At 41.1% G+C, this 26,310-nt stretch overlaps 1 protein-coding gene across 2 annotated transcripts in view; it reads left to right on the forward strand.

The window, feature by feature from the left end:
- The window catches only part of LOC134219490 (hemicentin-2), a 514,836-nt gene extending 501,696 nt beyond the window's left edge, over positions 1-13,140 (forward strand). For both annotated transcript variants that reach the window (XM_062698236.1, XM_062698237.1), the window contains exons 14-19: positions 2,192-2,304; positions 3,211-3,312; positions 3,479-3,563; positions 3,991-4,109; positions 10,259-10,525; positions 10,643-13,140. In XM_062698236.1, coding sequence (XP_062554220.1) covers positions 2,192-2,304; positions 3,211-3,312; positions 3,479-3,563; positions 3,991-4,109; positions 10,259-10,525; positions 10,643-10,942 — 986 coding nt within the window. In that variant the 3' untranslated portion in view covers positions 10,943-13,140. The remainder of the gene's footprint in view (positions 1-2,191; positions 2,305-3,210; positions 3,313-3,478; positions 3,564-3,990; positions 4,110-10,258; positions 10,526-10,642) is intronic.
- The last annotated feature ends 13,170 nt before the right edge of the window (positions 13,141-26,310 follow it).

The raw sequence follows: 26,310 nt of genomic DNA on the forward strand, positions 1-26,310 counted from the left end.
TTACGCTCTACATTTTCCTTCCATTTAGCTAATACCAAGTTCAATGCGGTTTCACAAGAATGACCTTCTCGATATCCCGATTGTTCCGGTATCAGCAAGTTATTTCTATTCAAATACTCAAGCAGCTGGCCTTTTACTACAAGTTCCAAAATTTTCTCTAATGTCGTGCAACATATTGATAGGACGAAACTCTTCGGCTTTAATCGTCCCAGCAACTTTTTGAATCGGAATCACTAGAGATTCCTTCCAAACTTGTGGCACGTGCCCAGTTCGTAAAGATTCATTTATAAGGTCCAGCAAGTTGTGTCCGATGACATCAAAGCAGTCTTGTATTACCTTGGCATTAACATTATCGACTCCAGCCGTTTTTCCAATTGAAAAGCAAATATTTTCAAGTTCTTCTAATGTTATTGGGTGAAATCCATCAAATCTACAATTAAAATTAATCGGCTGTTTTATTTCGTCAGGCTCATCAACTAACTCAATTGACTGGTTAATCAGTGAGACACTGTTGACGAAATATTGATTGAATTTATCTGCAATAACTTGTTCTGACTGTTCTAATGTGCCATCGAAGGTTATGGATCGCGGTTTGCTACTATTAGGTTTTAACAAGGATTTCAAAATTTTCCATAACTCTTTGCTGTTGTTTTGATGCTGATCAATTTTCCTCTGAATATATTCGCATCTCGTTTTTTTCAACATATGCGAATATTTATTACGCGCGACCTGATACCTTTTCCAATGAATAGCATTATTACTTCTACAAAATTTTCTGTACAATTTGTCCCTTTTACGTTTGAAGGATCTCCTGGAAGGACTCCAGGAGGATCTCCTGGAAGGACTCCAGGAGGATCTCCTGGAAGGACTCCAGGAGGATCTCCTGGAAGGACTCCAGGAGGATCTCCTGGAAGGACTCCAGGAGGATCTCCTGGAAGGACTCCAGGAGGATCTCCTGGAAGGACTCCAGGAGGATCTCCTGGAAGGACTCCTGGAGGATCTCCTGGAAGGACTCCTGGAGGATCTCCTGGAAGGACTCCAGGAGGATCTCCTGGAAGGACACCAGGAGGATCTCCTGGAAGGACACCAGGAGGATCTCCTGGAAGGACTCTAGGAGGATCTCCTGGAAGGACACTAGGAGGATCTCCTGGAAGGACTCCAGGAGGATCTCCTGGAAGGACTACAGAAGGATCTCCTGGAAGGACTCCAGGAGGACCTCCTGAAAGGACTCCAGGAACACCTCCTGGAAGAACTTTAGAACATGTACGTTAAGCCAACAAAAATATATGTTTGGTCAACCCGTACTCTTTTAGTCACGTTTTTCGTAAGAAAGTTTCATTTTTTGTGTGGATCATCTCGCTTCCCAAAATCCTTTCATCCTTTACAGGGTGACATATTTCAAATATGTATACAGAGAAAAAGGGCCCTCAGAAGGGGCCCTCCTTAGCCGTGCGGTAAGAAGCGCGGCTACAAAGCAAGACCATGCTGAGGGTGGCTGGGTTCGATTCCCGATGCCGGCCTAGGCAATTTTCGGATTGGAAATTGTCTCGACTTCCCTGGGCATAAAAATATCATCGTGCTAGCCTCATGATATACGAATGCAAAAATGGTAACCTGGCTTAGAAACCTCGCAGTTAATAACTGTGGAAGTTCTTAGTGAACACTAAGCTGCGAGGCGGCTCTGTCCCAGTGTGGGGATCTAATGTCAATAAGAAGAAGAAGAAGAAGATACAGAGAAAAATAATATTTTATTTCAATACATTTTGCAAATATATTTTATTCAAAAGCATTCCAAACGGGTCTAATTAAATGAACTTCACAATGTATTGAAACTGTTGCACACTGTCGATGTAATTAAAAAAGTATTAGACCGTAAAATTAGGGACAACGAAACACTCAACTCATTAGTTGTAACGAAACAGTAGCACCTTCACAAAGCCACAGTCAAAAGGACGTTACACTTAGATCGTACAACATAACATTCATGGTATGTCTCGCTGAGGATAGCATAGCACTGGTTCTATAAATCTTAACCCTCATTCAGAGCGACCACTTGACACGCAATCATTAGAAATTTATTTAGTGCTGCATCTATTAGTCTTTGTTCCGGTACACGGCTTACGTAAATCCCTTTCACAATTATTATATAACACCTTTTCTCTTTTTATTCTCTACTCTTTCTCAAACACAGACGTTCCCGATCCAATTAAAAGTTGCACTATATCAAATGTGACCGCCTACACGGTGCATGTATCCTGCATCGCCGGCAAGGACGGAGGCATACCGCAGCAGTTCCATGTTGACGTAAGTGATCTATCCATCCCGGTAAACTATGTCGTGGCAGCTGGACTGGAAAAAAAAAAGCCACAGCAATCGACACATGACTCATGCTAGGATGAACTTTTCTCTGTTCGCAAAACTAACACAACCGATGAACGAAAAAAATGGTACGCTTCCCGAGTTAAGGATAATAACAAAATTATAGAAAATGTATTGTGCAGTCTGGTGATCTGCATGATAAAAACATCCTAAAATGTTTTACACAATAATCTGTTTATTAATTTCAATTGCTTCCTGAAGAATATTGAATAGAAACCTAGCAGATAATAACTGTGGAAGTGCTTCATGGACGCTAAGCTGCGAGGCGGTCATGTTCCATCATTGGATGAAGTATTACAGCCAACAAAGAAAGAGCCCATTACCATGCATATACAGCTCCTTCTCCCTTTCCCTAAATCGATTTGATATACCATTAAATGCCATACACATAAATTTCTGGTGCTTGCAATGCCGATAAATCGTTTAGAATACCTGAATGACGACGTTTACCATCAAATTTAATTTTCATTTTAACCTCAGCACGTGCTCGAGTTCGGTTGTCTCTTGGTCGCCTGTAGGCCATATCCTCGCCGTTTTTCCCTGAACCGTTTCCATTGCTTCTGGCAATTAAAATTTAGCTACATTTTCGTCATCGTTGGCAGCCTGATTCCACTCCCGGGAAAACACTGTGACTGTTTCAAATGTCAACGTGGGAGTAGGATAACGACGGCTGCAAAGAGAAAAGTTGATCCTATCATTAGGATAAAAGCAAGGGAAAATGGAACATTTTTTTTTTGTCAGAACGAAAACATGGCATGTTTTCCATTCAATCATTTTTTAACGAATTTGCACCCGCCGTCTAACACTCTCGTTTTTTCCCCATGACCACAGGTTTTCGATGAGCACACGAAGAAGCTCATCTTTAGCATCACGTTCCAAGGTTCGGAGATGCTGCTGAAAAAGCTTCCGAGCGACACCAAGTTCATCATCAAGGTAAGTGAAAACTTCGTCGTCCTTCATCCACCCGGGATCCGGACTCGACACAACCAACTGGATAATAACAGATAATACGATTTTCATCTTGTTTGAACCGACTTCTCCCCCCAAAAACCAACAACAAACAACCATGGATTTTTCATCTTGTTATCTCGTCCAACAGATCACACCATTCAATCTTCAGGGAACGGCACCTACCAGCTACCGTGTCAAGGCTCAGACACTGCCGGCTCCATTGCTCCGTACAGGTAAGTGAAATGTCACACCGACCACCACCAAGCTGCCCGTCTCCACGGAAACGGCCTACTTTGACTGTGCTTTGTTTGCTTTCGCTCATCTGCCACGCAGATCTGACCTGGGTATGCTTTCGGTGTACCAAACCAACCGACCGAAGTACGCCATGCGCTCGTTCCAAGGGAAGCTAAGCTGATTATGATTAGATTTGTTTTCTCGCATACGCTTCCGTCGCATGACTCAGCAGCAGCATGCAACGAAGGAGGCCAACCTCCTCCTGCGAGACGAGCAACGGCTCAAGTCGGGCTTTACCTACACGATGGCTCCAATTTTGCCGGCACAGAGCAAAAGTCAAACGGATCTTTTTAGTTCAACCCACTAACTCTGTCTTTTTTTCCCTCTTGCCTGTTCGGAATTCTTCATCCTGCACCACGAACGCAGCACCATCGAAGGCCGTCCTCGTTCAGCTGACGCCCCTGCTGGGAGCCCTGGTGGGGGCAGCCGTTACGCTCTTCCTCGTGGCCATTTGCATAATCATTTTCGTCAAATTCAAAACGAAGGTAAGTCGATGATAATGCTCCTACATTGGGTGAGAATAGATGCACTTGCTTCTAAACTTTGTACCTACCTACGGTCCAACGAGATGAATTTTCATTATTAAAGAAGCCCGCCTTGCTTGGGATTGTTAGCTCAATTTTGCGGCTCAAACTTTAAAATGTAATCTTGTATCGCCGTGTTCTTGATCAATTTTAGTGCGGGTTTTTACCCAGCACATCAAATTGTTGTGTTTTTTACAAATTCCAAACTGAATAGTGTAAACTGCTTTTTGGTTGTTCTTCATATTTATCGTGGACGTAACACATCCACGAAACATCTAACATTTTGCCGAGGAAAACGCCCAATTAGCACTAACCTACAAAGTACCACGCGTCCCTACATGCACAGACTGTTCACAGCTGAAAGAGAATAGTCGACGCGTGGTGTATTGCTTCCTAGAAGCTGCATTTTGCCTCCATGAGTTTTTCGACAATAGAAGATTATCTTTTTTTTTATTTTTAACATTGCCCTTCAAAACTAATACTTGGAGCTGAATTCTAGGGCTATATTGCACGCTATACTACATACTGGACGTAGAGCCCGTTTTGGAGTTACGCCCTTTTTAAGCCGTAGCTGATACGATATCGAAAAAATGCGCAGGATTCCATTTGAATCATTTGTTTGAGAAACTGCATAAGTCCATTTTACACAATTTCAAGAAAACAACAAAAAACTGTTTTTGAACAAATTGGCACCGAACCTTTCGATTTCTTCGATACAAATCAATAGTTTTTGGCAAAACTCAACACCCTGGGGTACTTCCAGTGCAAAAACTGTGAGCAGGACTCCATAATTGCTCTTCAAAGGGCGTGGACATATGTAGTTTCTCAAACAAACGAAAAAATATCATACATTTCTGAACAATTTTTTTTCGTATTTTTTGCCAGAATACGTATTTATGGAAGACGATTCAGAATATATAAAAATCTCATTTTGGCCAAAAATGTTACATATGCAGTTTCTCAAACGAACGGTTCATTTAAACACGATTTACATTTTATCACTTTTGCCCCCATCTAGAATGTTTATCGTATATAAATAACCATCTGAGTTTTCTCTAGACTATTTAGGGGTTTTCGGAACATTTTGCATGGATTTTGAAGCCACACGATCAAAAATACGACCGAAACAAAATCGTGTAAAAACAGAATTCTGTGTATAACATCTCGTCAAATACATATTTCTCAACTTCCAAGGTGTCGTCAGCGATAGTTTTTTTTTTGTTACATCTAATAGAATTCTATACATATTCATCTTAGTCTATTCTAGCCAACTAAGTATGATTAACCATATTTATTTATGTTTAAATCAAATGGACAATATTATACGAATTCAGCTTGCAAGAGTTGGATTTTAAACAACTTCGTAGTATTTGATGTTCTATATTGTGGTTCTACATGTGGCGTTAAAGTTGCAGTGGACGGAAACCGATTCATGCTCATTACGCCATCCATGCCTATGACCATGTATTAAAAAATACGATTATATAAAACTTTATGATATGATATTTAGATGTCTTTGATATTTGGAGGTCTTCGGAAGATCCAAACTTTCCCAGGAGACAACGAACTTATCAATTGTGACATAGAATTCAGGTGAAAGTTTATATGGAAAGTAAGAATTGCAAACATTTTAAAAATAATTTCATACCTTTCAACATAAACCACAGATGTTATTCGCATAGACTATTGGTCCCATTATTAATTACATGCTATAATAATGCCGCCAAATTTTGATTTAGAGAAATGACCTATTAGAAGAAGTTTTAAGGTCCTTTAAGGGCTACATGTTTATATAAAAACACAATTGTACATAACATGTGATAAAAGTTATTAATAAATTAGTCCCATGACATCGAAAGCAGGGACTATGCCCAAGGGCTTGACGATCCCTCCCCAGGCCATCTGCGAGTTGTGGGGCTTGCCTAGGATGTGGTGGGGTTTGACAGTGGGCCCTGTTAAACCTCTATAAAAAGCTGCATGTATCCGCAAGTAGGCCCCACCAAAGCGACCGTGTGCCGCTCAAAGCACACAAGCCCAAGTCCTGGTGTTAGGTGGGACGCTAAACAGCCCTGACACGACGGCCCTCCGACGAGACAGGAGGTTTGCGCAGGCCCAATAAGCCGCCTAGAAAACCAATCATTACGAACAATATAAGAGATAATGCGACTCGATATAATCGGCAAAGACCTAGGCGACGAATACAGGATCACGATTGGAAGCTTGGAACATGGAATTGCAAGTCGCTAGGTTTCGCAGGTTGCGACAGGATGATCTACGATGAATTACATCTCCGCAACTTCGACGTCGTAGCGCTGCAGGAAATTTGCTGGACAGAACGTGTTAAAAAGCGGGCAGCTGCTACCTTCTACCAAAGCTGTGGCACCACCAACGAGCTGGGAACCGGCTTCATAGTGCTGGGTAAGATGCGCCAACGTGTGATTAGGTGGCAGCCAATCAACGCAAGGATGTGCAAGCTGAGGATAAAAGGCCGTTTCTTCAACTATAGCATCATCAACGTGCACTGCCCACACGAAGGGAGACCCGACGACGAAAAAGAAGCGTTCTATGCACAGCTGGAGCAGACATACGATGGATGCCCACTGCGGGACGTCAAAATCGTCATTGGTGACATGAACGCACAGGTAGGAAGGGAGGAAATGTATAGACCGGTCATCGGACCGGATAGTCTGCACACCGTATCGAATGACAACGGCCAACGATGCATAAACTTCGCAGCCTCCCGCGGAATGGTAGTCCGAAGCACCTTCTTTCCCCGCAAAAATATCCACAAGGCCACATGGAGATCACCTAACCAAGAAACGGAAAACCTAATCGACGGTAAATTCTTCTCCGACATCACGAACGTCCGCACTTACCGCAGTGCGAATATTGAATCCGACCACTACCTCGTTGCAGTATGCCTACGCTCAAAACAACACGCGTCGAAGTCGGACGCCGCGGCTTAACATTGGGCGGCTACAAGACGGTAGACAAGCCCAAGAATACGCGCAGCAGCTGGAAGTGGCACTCCCAACGGAAGAGCAGCTAGGCGCAGCGTCTCTTGAAGATGGCTGGAGAGATATTCGATCCGCCATTGGTAGCACCGCAACCGCTGCACTTGGCACGGTGCCCCCGGATCAGAGAAACGACTGGTATGATGGCGAATGTGAGCAGTTAGTGGAAGAGAAGAATGCAGCATGGGCGAGATTGCTGCAACACCGCACGAGGGCGAACGAGGCACGATATAAACAGGCGCGGAACAGACAAAACTCGATTTTCCGGAGGAAAAAGCGCCAGCAGGAAGATCGAGACCGCGAAGAGACGGAGCAACTGTACCGCGCTAATAACACACGAAAGTTCTATGAGAAGTTAAACCGTTCACGTAAGGGCCACGTGCCACAGCCTGATATGTGCAAGGACATAAACGGGAACCATCTTACGAACGAGCGTGAGGTGATCCAAAGGTGGCGGCAGCACTACGAAGAACGTGGTGATGGACCTGGGAGAACGCGCGCAGGACATAATTTTACCGGCTCCAGATCTCCAGGAAATCCTGGAGGAGATTGGCCGGCTGAAGAACAACAAAGCCCCTGGGGTTGACCAACTACCAGGAGAGCTATTTAAACACGGTGGTGAGGCACTGACTAGAGCGCTGCACTGGGTCATTACCAAGATTTGGGAGGAGGAAGTTTTGCCGCAGGAGTGGATGGAAGGTGTCGTGTGTCCCATCTAGAAAAAGGGCGACAAGCTGGATTGTAGCAACTACCGCGCAATCACATTGCTGAACGCCGCCTACAAGGTACTCTCCCAAATTTTATGCCGTCCACTATCAAGGGAGTTCGTGGGGCAGTACCAGGCGGGTTTTATGGGCGAACGCTCCACCACGGACCAGGTGTTCGCCATTCGCCAAGTACTGCAGAAATGCCGCGAATACAACGTGCCCACACGTCATCTATTCATCGACTTCAAAGCCGCATATGATACAATCGATCGGGACCAGCTATGGCAGCTAATGCACGAACACGGTTTTCCGGATAAACTGACACGGTTGATCAAAGCGACGATGGATCGGGTGATGTGCGTAGTTCGAGTTTCAGGGGCATTCTCGAGTCCCTTCGAAACCCGCAGAGGGTTACGGCAAGGTGATGGTCTTTCGTGTCTGCTATTCAACATCGCTTTGGAAGGGGTAATACGAAGAGCAGGGATTAACACGAGTGGTACAATTTTCAATAAGTCCGTCCAGCTATTTGGCTTCGCCGACGACATAGATATTATGGCACGTAACTTTGAGATGATGGAGGAAGCCTACATCAGACTGAAGAGGGAAGCTAAGCGAATCGGACTAGTCATCAACACGTCGAAGACAAAGTACATGATAGGAAGAGGTTCAAGAGACGACAATGTGAGCCACCCACCGCGAGTTTGCATCGGTGGTGACGAAATCGAGGTGGTAGAATAATTTGTGTACTTGGGCTCACTGGTGACTGCCGAGATGACACCAGCAGAGTAATTCAGAGACGCACAGTGGCTGGAAATCGTACGTACTTTGGACTCCGCAAGACGCTCCGATCGAATAGAGTTCGCCGCCGTACCAAACTGACAATCTACAAAACGCTCATTAGACCGGTAGTCCTCTACGGACACGAGACCTGGACGATGCTCGTGGAGGACCAACGCGGACTTGGAGTTTTCGAAAGGAAAGTGCTGCGTACCATCTATGGTGGGGTGCAGATGGCGGACGGTACGTGGAGGAGGCGAATGAACCACGAATTGCATCAGCTGTTGGGAGAACCATCCATCGTTCACACCGCGAAAATCGGACGACTGCGATGGGCCGGGCACGTAGCCAGAATGTCGGACAGTAACCCGGTGAAAATGGTTCTCGACAACGATCCGACGGGCACAAGAAGGCGAGGTGCGCAGCGGGCAAGGTGGATCGATCAGGTGGAAGATGACTTGCGGACCCTCCGTAGACTGCGTGGTTGGCGACGTGTAGCCATGGACCGAGCCGAATGGAGAAGACTCTTATATACCGCACAGGCCACTTCGGCCTTAGTTTGAATAAATAAATAATAATAAGATTGACTTTATCTACAACTCGAATAAACTAAGGCAAATGCCAACTCAGTAGTCAATTACAGCTCGCAATCATCTAACCAGCGTAATCACACAAATCCGATGTTTTATCGAAGATTATCCTCCGTACCTGTCTGATGGGGACAGATCAAATTGGCATCCTTAAGTTCAAAACCAAAAAGAGAAAACCATCTACCAACATAATCTGGTACGAACAATGCTTCTCGTTACTCACTGATGGCTCTGACTCGGCATCGTTCATTAGAGATTCAGCCATCAAGCGAAGCCAGAGTCAGTCAATTGCATTGCATCACATTTGCATTAGCTATTATACGATAAATGCAATGACATTTCCACACAAAGGAGGAACATTTCACAGATATTGGTTCAATCGCAAAAGAAGTGAGGAAGTGCATAGGATGAAGTATTGAAGCATTTTGCTGATTCTGTATGCATGGCACCCTTCCTGAACATAAAAAAGAAAACTATGACTAATTCACCCAACGATGATAAGGCCTTTCAGGAAATACGTTTATTTTTATTTTGTTTAATTTTTAGTTTATAACTGTTCGTTGATGAAATGAGACTTAGTTAGAGTTTTGACAACCACTTTTGAAGGCATTTATTAAATGAGTGTTTTCAATCGAATATCCCCCACGTCAAATACCCTAAATTGGTGTCAAATCGAGTAAGTGATTTTAAAATGAAAATCATTTGATTTGGGAAAGAGCATAACCTTTCGGTTTTCACTTTGATGTATAAAAAAGATAAAAAGCTAAGTTTCAAATGTCTTCTTTATTTACTCTTAATTAGAGTTTCTTACAATTCCGCTACGAAGAGGACAAACTAATGCCAATGAAATGAAAACAAAATAATACTACTAGCAGGATACCCGATATCTCGTAGCTCGAGTCATTCTATTCTCCACTTGATCATCGTAATGGAAGCTAACTGGATTTGCTTTCGAAATTCATCCAAAGAAATGAAAAATCCTTTCGCTCATGGTTCCTTCTTATCTTTGCTCTCTGGTGCAGAAGAAACATCACCCGGCAGCAACGACCGAGCAGGACAAAGGCAGCGCTGAGCCGTTGAGTCGAAACATCGGAAGCCATTCCAGCATCGATGACAAGAACCCGGACGTGATACCGCACGAGAACAGCGAGGACGACGACGAGAAGCAATTCGAGCGGCTGGCGTTGGACACGGAGCGGTTGAAGTACACGCCGACACCAGCGCTGCCAGCGATGGTGACAGCTTACTCGCCAACGCACCTGTCACCCACCGGAAATGGACTGAAGAAGGTAAGTGCTGACATTGAGGTGGGTTTCTGCTGGTCACACTTAATAAGGTTCATTTGAGATTAATTGATTTTTTATATCACTTTTCTAAAATTTGTTTTCATTATGTCTGTTTATCAGTTTGGCGAGCTCTCGCTTACGACCAATCCGAGCTATGCGATATATAACTCCCCGGTTCGGAGTGCGTACGGAAGTACTAACCCATCGGGAACAACGACGACGACCGTACTGCCGGTGCGGACGACGTCCCCAAACATTTACACAAGACTGCCTTTGCGGGACTTCACGCCCAATACGTACGACAGTATGCTGAGTACGCCGCAGTCGGCGGCCAGTGGGTACGCGACATCACAAATCTACACAGCCAAAATGCCGCTGCTGACGACAAACTATGCCGAGCTGGCATCACTGGACAAATGATAGCAGTAAACAGTAGGCGGCGGTCACCAGCAAACTAACGGCTTCCATGACAACCGTTGTTCTACAAAAGCAGCTACAGGAATCCAAACCAGTCCACAAAACTGTCAATTTCCACCATGAGAAACAAAACATAAAAAGCTTCCAATTATTAGCTGGAAGCTGCTTGCCATCATCACCACGTCATAAACGATTAGTTAGGAATTACCTTAGGTAAGCTAATAAAATCTGATCGATAGTCTATAGGAAAACATCTCTTGTACATATGAGCAACAAAACTCCCATGAATCATTTTTGTACGTGTAGTCTATAAGCCTAGCTAAATTATTGTTAAAATAAATGCAACAGGAGAAACGAATTTCGAAATGTTTAGGGAACAGAACGAGAGGAATATTGTTGAACGGTTTTTACTGAGTTTATCAAACCAATCCTTCCTGCAACCCGCCATCGATCCAACCTCCCACCTCACCCCACATACATATCTGCCCCCCAGAATGTGATTTCGGTTGAACCATATCTAATTGTGACCATTCGAGCGGCCATAAAACGAGAAATACTCGTTCAAACAAGAACGGTGAAGGCGTATTTCTGTTATCTCCTGCACCATCGAAAGTGTTTGTTCGTCTTTTATCGTTATCAACGCCTACCTAGTTTTTAAGTCGATAGACCAAAATGCAGAAGAAGCGACATAAAATCGAAGAATCCTCTATTTACATAGGCATCATATGCGTTGAGTGTACAAAACTGAAAAGTCGGAAGGCGAGGAGAGTCGTTTTACCGGGCTGGGACTTGCTGTGTTTGATATTTCCTTCCATATCAGAACGAGAATTTAATATCAACGGTGAAAAGGTCCATCGTAAAATGCCAAGGACCATATCAAGCCAGCTACGGATTAGGTGAGAGAGAGAGTGAGAAAAGGCGTCATAGCATGCGTGCCTGGTTTGCTTATTTTGTTTATTTTCCATACGACGTTCGATAAACGATATTGTGTTAGAGATACTCCTACGGACATGTAGTACAGTGATGGTCACTGATATACCAACAATACATACCTGGTACATTTTTACTTCCGCTTTGCGCTATTTGCCATCCTGTTATGCATCGGCATGAAACGAATTCGCATATTTTAAATTTCACACGACTTCACGACTTTCTCGACATTTTGTTTTGTTCTATGTAAAGCCTAATATTGTGTAATGCTCATAAATGGACATATAAGAGACCATCATGTGAAGGAAAAGAATTTCAAGTTAGAGAAGGAAGTTTCAAAATTTATTTGAAAAAATTGAAATTGGAAACCAGGATTCTCAGAATAGAGTTCTCTTTACTGATTGGATACACTTATTCGCAGATGAATCTAAAATTGTACACACAAATGAATTGACATGAATTGAATTCACAAATGTATAAACATTATTAAGGTCTATTCGTTCTATGTATAACTTCAGTCACTTTTCAGAACAAAAAAGTGTCAAGTGAATTCTAAAACTCATTTAATTCATTTTTATTGTTTTGGCTTTTATCTATGACCATCACTGTATTACATTAATCATAAAAGGAAAAATGAACAAAGACAGGGAATATATCAATAAATACGCAAACATAAGAGTGCGGCAAGATATCGTATTGCAAACAGACTGCAAACTGACACCGAATACACCTAACATACAAATGCTCGGCGGTGAACAGATCTAAAGATAAGGAAAAAGTAAAACTCAACATATTGAAATGTGAAAGTCATATCAGTCATATATTTTGAAGCCATAATCCAAACATAAGTACATTCATAGCCTAGGCAGCGGTGTTTAGATAAGCGAGCACGACCAGGGCGGGCAAGCGGTTTTTTTCAAGTTCAAGGTGGTTGAACTCGGAAAAGTGTAGAATTCTATTTTAATAATTCACAACCATCATTCGAAAACAAAATCAATATAACTGGAGAAACGTCATTTAGGAAATCCGAATGCATCTGCCCCATCAAATTATTTGCGTTCGTGTTCCTGGTTGTACGCCATGTGCCGGAAGAAAACTGTTGTTCCATGCTACCGTTTGTTGCTACATCCTTAGCACAGATATATGTACGTAGAGTCCACCGGGTGCCTCGTAATCGCTCCAAAGTGCCATACTTTGTCAATATTGTCTTGTGTTCAATTGGGGACGCCCCTTTGCAGCATCGCAATGTGCAATCATGGCGCACAAACGATAGCTACCAGGTCTGTCAGGAATCGTATATGGAACATCGCTTCGACTGGGAAGACTATACCACCACCACCTTCTAATTGTTTCCAAAACTGGCGTGGGAAAAGGAAACGGAAGCGCATTTGCGATGGAGCGAAATTTGCCGGGAACTAAGCTATAATAGAGAAAATCGGAGCAAAACTTCTACCTTGTTGGAACGAATCTTTATGGTATATGTACAATACTGAATGAGTGTTGTACCTACATTATGGTTCAAAAAAATATTTTATTAGTAACTAACTGTTCTGAACAACGCTTTTTTATGTATTTTTTTTTTCTTCAGATCAATATTTACATTGCATCCCCAAATCGATTAAACAATTTAACGCACATAATAATAACATAAGGCATAAGGGGCCCTCCTTAGCCGTGCGGTAAGACGCACGGCTCCAATGCAAGACCATGCTGAGGGTGGCTGGGTTCGATTCCCGGTGCCGGTCTAGGCAATTTTCGGATTGGAAATTGTCTCGACTTTCCTGGGCATAAAAGTATCATCGTGTTAGCCTCATGATATACGAATGCAAAAATGGTAACCTGGCTTAGAAACCTCGCAATTAATAACTGTGGAAGTGCTTAATGAACACTAAGCAGCGAGGCGGCTCTGTCCCAGTGTGGGGATGTAATGCCAATAAGAAGAAGAAGAAGAAGAAGTAGTCGGAACATATTCATCATCAGATTGATTGAATTCTGGTTGATGTGAAATGTCCAAAAAAATTAATAGGCTTATTCACTTAACGGCGTAGGTTGCTGCGCATCTGTTTATATAAATGTTTCATAGGCGATTTGGAATGTCTCTTGTTATTGTGTATGAATCATTTCAGTTGCTTACGCTGTTGAGTGAATATTTTCATCCTTCATACACCCGGTTCTTTTTTTACACGGGTGAGTTTTAGTTGATTACGACCTTTAGCGTTGATGAAACTATGAGTTAACCCCATGAAAAAATTCACAAAAAATCAAAGAAAATTCAGGTGGTATTTAAAAAGCTGTGAAAAATCAGGTTGACCGGCAAATTGAAGAATACCAACCGTGTAAAAAAATATTGGGTGTATTCCAAAGATATAGAAACCATTGAAACTCGACAAGCATACCTTTGTTTGATGAAAAAAAACTTCGATGGCATAATGGAATGTACACACGCAGTTCGACCAACATTGACTCCACCTCTCGTTTGTTCAAACATCCATCAAGTTTTACAACAGCGGCACGAACAATCAATTTATTCGACCAACAATATCACACACGAACGACCAAAGCGCTAACTTGAGCACCAACCATCAAAAAATATATGGGGGTTTGTGCAACTTCACTACAAATGTTCAAACATATTCGGCGAACCTTGACTCCGCCTCCGACAACTCAAACCAAAATCAAACCGTTTCAATTTTTTCAACCGAGCCGCCAACTGTCAAATGATTGTTTGAACAACTACATACACGTTCAAGCAAAGCAGTAACCGAGGCGTTTTCTTGGGGGCGGAGTCAATGTTCGTCAAACCAGAGCATACAATATTCATCTTCATGAAGCAATTTCAGTCCGAATTTTGGCAAACATCGCATGATTATTCAAAACATAGAATGACATAGTCAGACGACTACTCCACCAACTCATTCATTCGGCTGTCACTGAATGTGCTTATTGTGTGCAGGAAAAAACATAATTAGCATTGTTTATATTGATGTTTACCATTGAAAATGCCTCGTGGATGAAAAGCGGATTCAGTTCTATGTGATAAACTATAGTATACTTTAATCATTTAAAACTTGTTCAGATTTCAGATAATTTATCAATTTGTAGAACGTACATAAATATTCAATGACTAATATTCAATCGAATATTGACAGTCCAGAGCCGACTATGAATGTGTCTGGAAGTGAGCTGACAAGTGAAGAGAGGTGCACGTCACCAAAAATTTTCGATTATTTTACACTCTGCGTCAAACTGCTTGACTGGTGTGTACGCTGCATAAGAGGGAATGAAGGTTGGCAACACAGCGCTACATAAATCCGCTATTTTTGAAAGAATGTTTGTGATATTGCCCGGTGTTGCACTAACACAATCACAATTTTACGCACGACGGAAAGAGACAGACGACACACCACCGGTGGTGAATCATTCAGAAAGCTGTTTTCTTTGCCTCGAGCCTTAAGAGTTGAGAAGGCCCTAAGGCAAAACAAAATGCAACATTTTACGTGCAAACAACAAATTGAATCTTACCTAAAAGTAAGAATGAAAATTTCAGAGGTTTGAAGATACTTCACACAACAGTCTATATTCGGCAAATCATCAAAATATGCATACAGCCCCCTAGGTTTAAATTTATATTTTGTGATATTGTTTGACTAGCTGCTAGTCACCCTACTGTAACCAGAGTCTCTTAAGGTCACTCCTGACGGAATCCAAGATTTTCGGGGGCACACCACTCGACACAGAAGCAACGCACAACTGTCATTTTTATTATTTCACGCATGCTGCGACGCAGCAAAGCTAAATTAACAAAAATGACAGTTGTGCGCCGCCTCTGAATCGAGTGATGTGCCCCCGAAAACGCGAGCACTTTGGAACTTGGATTCCGTCAGGAGTGACCTTAATTCTCGTGTATACATAGATGAGATAGTGTGCCATGAGCTACAAAAGCTCACGTAGCACCGATTCTGTGCGACGAGAGAAACTAGCGCGCATAAAATAACTGAGTGAGCGTGTCTCAATGTACGTCTCATGAGACTCATCTTATGCGCTAAGAATGCGTTACTTAGGCGACGATATTATTGAATGAAAATTTCCCGCCCAAGCTGTTTTACGCACTTTTGCTGTTGTTTGCAAAGGTTTGCCATGGCAAACAGCGCATGAGCTGATCGCATTGAGATGTCCCAATGCGACTCACCAATAATGTTAATGTGAGGTACACAAGCCTCGTGAGATTCGCGTGCGCTAAATTTTATGTGCGCGTAGCAGTCGTTGCTCAATCTCATCCTTTTTTGTACGCGTGCATTATGTCTGACTGTAACTAGTCCGGAAAAACGCGAACTAAACAAATTCCGCAGAAATTTATTTAATCAGTGTGCGATTGATCGTGTTGATACTGGTCACGCCAGCTAGTACGGGAGAACACGAAGAGAAAAAATTAATGTCTGCATCGAAGATCACAAACTTATTTCTAGATTGCTTTGATAATAGGTCGTATGTGCAAAAGAGAGGCTCTCTTCGTTCACGCTCTCTTTCGCTTGTACATAAGCTAGTTTTGCATATTTTGCCACATTTTCACTTCAGAACGCTAGACAAAGCTATAATCTTTAGATATCTGCCAAGAAATCTGAAGTAAACTTTATTATAGATCTGTAATAATCGAAAGAGAATGGAGGCAAAGAGAGACTCTCTTTTGCACATACGACCTATTCTCAACGCACTCTAGATTTAGGGTCTGTCTCATTTGGTGAATTAAACTTAAAAGTGACAGTTCGAAAATTAGCAAATAACCCAATCATAAGAATGGCTGGTGCTACCCAGCCATTCCAATAAGACATCGATGCAAAATGATTCGATATCTGTCAAAAGTAATCTTGCCTTGCGAGCAGGGTTATTCGATAATTATTGAAATGTCACTTTTAAGTTTAATTTCAGTTTAATTCTCCAATTGAGACAGACCCTTAGTGCAGAATCGATTGTGTTGTGTTGATTGTACCTATTAAACGAAGCACATTCATTTCGCGTTGGATTGATTTGAGACACGGGCTCCGTCTTCGAAGTTTCAAAATAACTTCATTTATAATAAATATTAAGTCGCTTACCAAGGTGGCTTCACTTTAATTACTTTTTCAACTAACGAACGATTGCTTTCCCGTGGCGCTCCAAGAGATGAAGAGCATTCGTCGGTCTTTTATAACAATTAGTGTCGAACTAATTTTCGTTTCCTAATAGCGGTTCGTCTAGCTAATTGTTTATAAGACTGCGGGTCTCCGAGCCTCCTATAAAAAGGTCGAATTTGAAAGGAAATGATAATCTTTTGGTATAACTTTTTGTATGAGAAAGGAATTTTGCTGCCGTAAAAACTTTGCGATCACATTTCTGAAATACATATCTTTGTGCATTTTAGAAACGTGCAGAGGATAATTCTAGTGAGCAAATGCATGCTATTAACAACTCTCTATCTGCGTAAACGCCTGGTAGATGTGGATATATAAATGATTTTTTTTCCCACTTGATAAAAAAAATCTATACATTCATTTTCTGGTTTTGAGTTAGCTCAATGCCATAAAACCACGCTGATAAGACAATATGAAGTAGGCTTCAGGATAATTACATTATTCTTAAGTGAAAAAAGGATTTTAACAGAATTTGAATCTGAACACAACAAAAATCCTACAATTTATATATTTTTATATACTTACTGATATAAAACTGAAGGGATATAAAATTGATCAGATTCGGACACACTCCACGATGAATTTCTTTGAAAGCGGCACAAATGCTGGGGTATTCGTATTACCTTATCGCCAATGGTAGGGGAAGGGGGGCAATATGCCCTAGCTAAGCAAACACTGCTCTATTGTCTTATTTGTAACGCTATTCATGGGTATTTTTACATAATGCATCAGTTAAACAAGATAGCTAGTTGATGCGATTCAAAAATCTCAATCATATTGATAATATTCACATTTCAAAAAAATTGGTGATATTCTGTTGCCGGGAAACTCATGAGGCAAAACGCCTTTTAGCTGGCGGCTCCTAGGGAACAAAGTACCACGCGTCGGCGAATCAGCATTCTAGTATGGATAGTCCGTGGAGACGCAAGTACTTTGTAGGTTATTGCCACTAGGGCGTTTTGCCTCGCCAAAATGTTAGATGTTTCTTCAAAATGTGGAAATTTTCGGTTTTTCCGACCTTCCCATGCACTATTTTGAAACTTTCTTCGCCTATTTTACATAATTTTAGATCTAGTTTTGTTACGGACATATTAATGACGGTAAATATGAGGGAAACCACAAAAGGCGTTTTGCATCGGGAGGGCGTTTTGGGGCCTCTTCCCCTATGTGAACGGGATTGCAGCAATTTATCACAGACTGCTTCTTCTGTTACCGTAACTCTATTGGTCGCAAAGCAGTTATTTGACTCCGAAAAAATGAAATCAGAATTGCGTACATAATGTAAAACCAATCCAATAAAAATTCCGAGGAAAAAAATTAAAATTTCGTTTCGTTTCGTAAAATTTCGAATTAAATGGACCGCCATTGGGGGTGACAATGGGTCTGGGGGGTGAGAATGGGTCATGGCTCTTACCGGCAACCTGGGGGTCGGATAGCAAAATGGTTCAGAAAGGTCTCTTATATTTTAGTCTTCTTGCCCTCAGATACATTCAATCTATTCTACAAGCATTCTAAGTACTTGAAACAGTGACTCATTCTCACCCCCATTTGACCCATTGTCACCCCCGACGACGGGACCTTGATTTCGTATCATTCCGAAGTCTCGAAAGTAAATCTTCGTTTCGCTTCGTTTGTAATCAACATAGACATTTTCAATTTCGTTTCATTTCGTTAGGAAGAAGTGTGTTACCCTTATCGAGAATAGTGTTTGCCTACCAAATCAATTCGCTTCTCTATTTTTCCAGTCGTTTTGACGGTTTTTGAAATCCTAAATCTCAAATTTTTTTTTAAGAATTTCTATATTGGATGCACAGAACATTTTATAAAAATAAATTTTTAGTTAACACTAGCAAAAGAAACCCAGCTTTGCCCGGGTGTTGCAAATGTCAGAATGAACTATATTTTATTTTTTTACTCGGTTGGTATTCTTTAATTTCCCGGTTAATCTGATTTTCACACCTTTTTTAATACGACCTGAATTTTCTTTGATTCTTTGTGAATGTTTTCATGGGGTGACTTATAATTTCTCTAACGCTAAAGGTCGTAATCAAGTAAAACCCACCCGTGTAAAAAAAAAGAACTGGGTGTATACAAACCTTACGTATCTCAAAACGAATCGATTAGGGAAAAAATCTTGCGAATTGGTCAACCCGTTCGCGAATTAATTCGTCAGGAAGGAAATCTCAACTCATATTTATTTTATAGAAATTTCGATCATTCTTTTGAAGTCTTAAAAAAAATTGATTTTTTGAACCCATAAACTTGAAATTTTTGGAATTTCAGTTGCTTCAAAGCAGATCATGCTGAAGGAGGCTGAATTTGTTTCCAATTCTGTGCTTGTACGTTTCCTCAGACTTAAAGAAGTCGGAGAAGCACTCATATTCTCCGCATTAAAAGGAATTCCGAATGTAGTAGGAAGTACCCTACCTGGAACTGGAACACAAGACTGAGCGAAAGTAAGCAAATGATTTACTATTGGTTCACCCCCATGCGAGTTATGGTTCTCTCAGCTCAACTGGGGGATTGTTTCCCTGGATGTACTCTTGTGACTCTCTTCAAATTCCCTGGAGGTGATAGTTAAGGTATAATAAGTAGAAGCAGTGGTATTTCGCGAAGAATTAACAAGGAATGCCAACAGATGTTGTTCTAGAAATATCTCCAGGAAAAATAGAAAACTCTCAAGATAAAGTTTTGGATGGAATTATATGAGAATTCTTTTGAATTCTTGCTTGTAGGAATTTTGAGAAATATTTAAACGAATTCTGGAAAACCCTTGAAGGAATTTCGATCTTTCCATGAGGCAATCCTGCCGTAAGTTTATTGGAGGAAATCTGAAAGATTCTTTTTAAATCTTTGGAGAAATTCTGGGAATTCTGTGGATAAATTCTGGAAGTTCTTTGAAGAAGCTCTTGAAATTTGTTATAGGAATTCTGAAAGTTTTTTTTTTGAGAGCCTTCCGGAAGTCCCTTGGTTCGTTGAAGGAATTCAGGAAGTTCTTTGGGGGAACTCGTGATGTTTGTTAGTCTCATGGAGGAATTGTGAAAGATGCTTGGAGAAATTGTGCATTCTGTAAGTTTCTTGGAATAATTCTGGAAGATTCTTAAAGAAATTCTGAAAGTTCCTTGGAGGAATTCTAGAAGGATTTTCTCGGAGGAAATCTGGAAGTCTCTTGAAGGAGTTCTGGAAGATATTTGGAGAAATTCTGAAAGTTTCTTGGAGAAAATTCTGGAAATTCCTTGGAAGAAATTTGGGAATTCTTTGGAAGAATACTGGGCAATTCCTTGGAGGAATTCTGGTTGTTCCATATAGGGGTTCCGAAATTCTTTGAAGGATTTCTGGGATTTTTTTTTTTTTTTTTTAAGAGTTCAGTGCGTGTTGGCTCTTGCTTCGGACGGCAGAACGATCGCGCGATTTGCCGAAATTTTGTGTTTTGCATTGCGCGGCCGGTAATAAAGTTAATTAGTTCAGTGCGTGTTGGCTCTTGTTTCGGACGGCAGAACGATCGCGCGATTTGCCAAAATTTTGTGTTTTGTTTTTCCCTTAGGACGGTTCGTAAGTAAATTGATGAATATATTTTATTATTTTTACAGCATATACTGTTATTGACAAACGCTCTATATTGTCGAATAGAGCTCCCTATTATTCACCTTACCCACTAACACAAATTTTCCTTCCCGAGACATCTATGAAGGTAGTATGGGTTCTCTGCATCTTCACTAGTAGATGTTGAACTAACATTCCTTCCCTTCCTTCCGTGATTGTAAGGACGTGGCCAGGTATACAACTGCTACTGTATAGGAAAAGGTACTAATCCCAAGTACCAATTTGCGACAATATACAGTAGATTGCTCAATTCAAGCTCTGTCTGGTGGGGGGGCGGGTGTCGCGGGAGAGGGTTCTCTTCATCGACTTCCCCTCATTTGAATGAAGGTGACAGGCAGCGAGTTTCTTTGCAGTTTATCACCTCAGAATGCAAGTTCGCATTGTTTTCTTTCGTTCTGAAGTGATAAACCACAGAGAGATCTGCTGCTTGTCACTTTTGTTTAAGGGAGGGGGGGTCGACGGGGAGAGTCTTCTCTTGCGACATTCGCCCTTATTCCAGATGGAGCTTGAATTGAGCATTGTATAGCCACCCACGATTTGTACAATCACATATGCTATGCTATGCTATGCTAAGAATTTCTGGAATTTCTTTTAAGGAATTCTTCTAGAAATTCCATTAAGGATTCTACCGTGTGTTATTTTTTTCATTCTCCAGGCTATCTTTCAAAAATGTCTCTAAGATTTCCTCTTGGAGCTCCTTCAGGAGTTCCTTCTGGAATTCGTCCAGTAGTTTCTCCCGAAATTCCATCAGGAGTTTCTCCAATAATTCCTCTTGGACTTTCTCCTGAAGTTTCTTTTGGAATTCTTCCAGGAATTTCTTTTGGAAACCCTTCAGGAGTTTTTTCCAGGAGTTCTTTCTGGAATTCCTTTAGTAGAAACGGATTCCAGTAGTAACTCGAAATGCTGGGTAGACACCTTTAAGGGAGCATTACGGAGCAAGATCTACCAAAACTGTGCTTTGGTTCTTACTATTCTTGTTGATACTTATGAGTGATGGTCGGAAGAGCATGGAACGAGTATAATTTGCTTTTAGATGACTCACCTTTTGCTCCTTTTGGATGGAGCCAATGGAGTCAATTATGAAAACGAAACTCAATCTTAGGCTGGTTTCGAAGCCGACGACATGAATCTCCAAGCTCCAGAGCGCTAATTAATTAGGAAAGAAGCGGATACGAATTTGATGGATCTGCTGCTCAACCCTCTGACTGATTAGGGCTCTGTGTAAAGTTGAGATTCCGAAATGCCAAACGCAATGAAATCAGATCTCTGTACAAAAACTAATTCGGAGCTCATAAGAAGAAGCAAAAATATGTTTGACTTTCATGGTCATGGTCATGGTCAAAACTAGAGCAGAAAGACATGCACTAAACAAATGATCCCGGAACTCCTCATGAACTCTCAAAATTGCTCTGGTATTCCCAAAACTCCTCATGAATTCTCAAATCCGATCAAAAATTTCCAGAACTCCTCATTATTACATAGAACATCTCAAGAATTTCCTGAGCATCTAAAACATGCCCAGAATTCCTCAATTATTTCCAGAACTCCTCATGAATTCCCAAACCTTCTCACAAAGTCACAGTACTCCTCCTGCATTTCCAGAACATATCAAGAATACCCAGAATTCATCAAAAAATTTCAGAAATCTTCATGAATTCCCAGAACGTCTTGAGAATTTCAAGAACTCCTCATAAATTCCCAAAACTCCTAATGAGTTTCCAGAACTCCTGATGAATTGCCATCAGGATGATCAGGATGATGACGTGCCACCACCATGAGGAGGAATTCTCACAAATTCACATAATTTCTCCTGCATTTCAAGAACTACCCAAGAATGCCCAGAACTCATCAAAAATGCCAAGAACTCCTCATGAATTCCCAGAACTCCTAATGACTTTTCTAATAAGAAAATTATTTTGAGCTTTTTAGTGGAATGTTTTCACCTGTCATAAGACGAGTTTAAACAATCCCATTGAATTCCACCACTTAATTGTATCCTGACAGATACGTATTTCGACCTCAACAGTAAGGCCGTCTTCAGTGTCTCGTACGTAGTCGAGTCAAGTACGAGACACTGAAGACGGCCTTACTGTTGAGGTCGAAATACGTATCTGTCAGGATACAATTAAGTGGTGGAATTCAATGGGATTGTTTAAACTCGTCTTATGACAGGGGACTTTTCTAAACTATTTTGGAATTCTCAGAACTCTTAAAAAATTCCCAGAATTCCTCTTCAATTCCTCGAACGTATGGAGAATTCCAAGAACGACTGAAAAATTTTTAGAACTCCTTAAGAATTTCCAGAACATTTGACTATAAACTATAAACATTTTATTTTTGGCAGATTGGGCGGAATTTTCGGATTACAACACTTCTAGAACTGATCATTTTTATTTCCTCGAAAAAAAAACATTTTCTTTTTTAACTATAAAGGAACGTCAAATTCCCTCAAATTTACCAGTTCCAAAATATGCAGGGTCACCCTTTAAGAGGTGAGCCAGCCTAAGGCTGAAAGCCTCTGAAATAAAGACAATAATAAGGGTAACCCTCTCATTATTATTTGAATTTATTATAACAAATGATACAAATGACGTACAACAATGATTTCTTCAGCAAAGTGTCTCAATATTAAATAACAAACCATTTTGTAGAACATTGTACAATGCTAAAATTGGAAATATAGAAATTAAAATTTTGATCTCAAAATGTAGTGGAACCAACCACAAACTTCAAAATAAAGCCTATATAATAAGCTTTGACTTTGCTGAAGGCACTTTGCTACTAAAATATAATCTTCAAGGTGAAAAAATTTTTTTTCCTCCTAATTTCCAGGCATGGCCCATCGTGTATTGTTGGTGCATGGGACTACGCAATCTTTCAGAATCCTCAAGAGGTCCCCTCTCGGTGTATTCCTTTTGGTGTAATATATGTTGTGTGTATCGAAGAATTCATTTTCGTAGACGAATTTACTTTTGTTTTTTATTCGACTGTAGTATTGAACTTCATTTGGGGCTGACTGACTGACTGTGAAGCCAAATAGTCTCCCAAAATAAGACGAATTTACTTCCATCTACATTGAAGACCGGATTATCGGCTTTCGGATTTGGTGGAAACTTTTTTTGTTATCTATTGCGTTTATTTAACAGTCTCAAGCGTGTATAACACTTAACGGAGCCAAGACACTTTATGATATTTACAAACTTTATCATTATTATCAACAGTTAGTAAGGGGAAAGGGAAATAGACCAAGCTACTCGTGGCAACTCAAGGTTAGATTGCGTAATTTCACGATGGAAGGGATCGATATTTTGATTTGGGGTATTTCAGCTGCTCATCCGGGTATTTATTTGGTGGAAACTTCTAGCGAGATCCAGCAGTGTAAAGTATTTTACTAATTTCTGGAATGGGATATCGATCCGTAAGAGTTCTCTCATTTAACTTCCGGTAGTCCTTTTTTCGTTATTAACTAATTTTTGCTATTTCTTGGCTATAGCATTTTTCTCGAAGGTTATTCCTTTCCGTTCAAATCTTTGAAAAAAGTATTCGGAAGGAAATGGCTAAAAGATGTTTTAAATTCAAGCAATCAAGGGTTTAAACCTTGGATAGCACGAAGATTTTAAAGTAAAGTTCTTTAGTTACAGAGTTTGAAATGTAAGGAACACGGAGCACTTAGAGAAGAAATGGTATTCCAGAAGGAGTTGAACAAATTAGGTGCATAATAGATTTCATTTATCTCTGGTCTGAAATGGTCTCTGTTCGTATCCGCATAACTCAAAAACGGCTGGATGGATTTTTTCCATTTCTTCAGCAGAAACATTCGTTATAGTTTCCGACGGGTTTATATGATATTTCCTAATGTGAAAATTACGAGTAAAGTAGAGCAAACCGTGAATAATTAAAATTGTGTTTCCTATGCGAATTTTGCATGGGCAGTTCGGAACGCACATTCTCGCCTACTGTGCAGGACAACGTCTGCCGGGTCGACTAGTTCTTGTATATTATCATGATGTAGGGTAAAAGTTCCCATAGTCGTGGGTGTTCCTATAGTTGCGGTAGTGTTGTTCTCACACAATCTACGTATGCAACGCAGCAACCCATATAGTATATCAATTTGTTGACCTGTCATTACACGAAATAGAAGAAAACGGGTTGAGAATTGCATCAAAATTGGTAAAGTATCAATAAAATACCTTATCCTTTTCTCTGCTTTGCACCAATAGTTGTGGTAGTGTTCCTATAGTTGCGAGTCCCATATGAAAACAATGGGATTCGCAACTATAGGAACAAGAATTGAAAAATACCGCAACTATTGGAACACTGCACCAATAATTGGAGGTACCATTTTAGGTAGCAATGATGGATGCTGCTGCCATTAGAACACCTTTCGGATAAAATATAATTAGTAAACTTTCATGTGCAGCCTTGAGGTAAGTGAAATGAAGTATATGCTTAGTGTGAACCAACAAATAGTGGTAGAACGTGCTTAGTTCCTCCACTATTGGGTCTTTTACCCTACTACAATATACAAGTTGAATTACATTTTCTTTGAGTCAGGTTAGAGTAGCGTCTGTTGTCCATGCCGCTCGCCAGAGGTGGATATAATAAGAAACTTCGTTGACAATCACTGCTAGCATGTATCGAAGTAGATGTCAACCCAAATGTTTTCAGGTTTGTTTGTAAAGATCAGTAGCCCGCCGAAAACCCAGAGATTTGGTCAAGGCATTTTGACCGTTATTCGCGAGAAGGCGATTTGAGATCGCTGATCAGTTGGATCTTCCATCGATAGCTTGCTACGGCGACTGGTGATGGAGTGGTAGTAATGTCCATAAAGCAAACAACTAACCCTAATAAGGCGTCTGTCAAACAGTTTTCAATCGGCTTTGTTGTGAAATTCGTTTTTAAAATCGTGGAGCAATTTTGAAATTCAATTTTGACACGTTTCTTTATATGCAATTGAAACTGAGGATAGCAAAATTCTCAAGCAATTCTACAAATAAGAGAACATGATAAATGCACTTCATCGACCCCAAACAAATTCCTTACCCCACTTCACCCTACAGATCCATCTACCTGGCTAAACGCTGCCGTGCAGCAGAGTTGGTATCTGGATCTTGCCGTGCTGTATGTTGGTTCAATGCCAGGCGGACACACATGAATCAACAACAGTGAGCATGTGGAAGCGGAAAACGACTCACTGAACAAATGGCACCCTTGGGGAGGGAGCAAAAACAAACCAAACACATTCACGTCCTCGGCGGATGGTTCCACATTATTCCCCACCGTGATCCGATCGAACAGTTATCTACAAAGGGAAAACTTGTTCTTTGAACGTGTCGGCGACCGTCAACCAGTCCAACTATTAGGTCCATGGGACGCGCACGGGCATGACCACAGAGTGTGGGTGTTATTGAGGTGACAAGTGAGATCTCACCTCATCACCACGATTAAACCGGAGTGAGTGGGGTCTGTGGGGTTTACTTTCAATTTGCCGAGATGAACAAGGATAATTGTGAAAGTTTTCGAGCAGGATAAGTTAATGAAGGTAGAATATGAGTTGTTCGTTGATAGATGTCAAATGTGATAATTGAAATAGACGGTTCCGTGTAGATGGGAAATTATGGATAGTGCTGATGGTAGCATTGACGTCATGTAAATTTGGGATACCCGGAT

The sequence above is a fragment of the Armigeres subalbatus genome, chromosome 3 (assembly GCF_024139115.2).
Source record: "Armigeres subalbatus isolate Guangzhou_Male chromosome 3, GZ_Asu_2, whole genome shotgun sequence".
NCBI lineage: Eukaryota > Metazoa > Arthropoda > Insecta > Diptera > Culicidae > Armigeres > Armigeres subalbatus.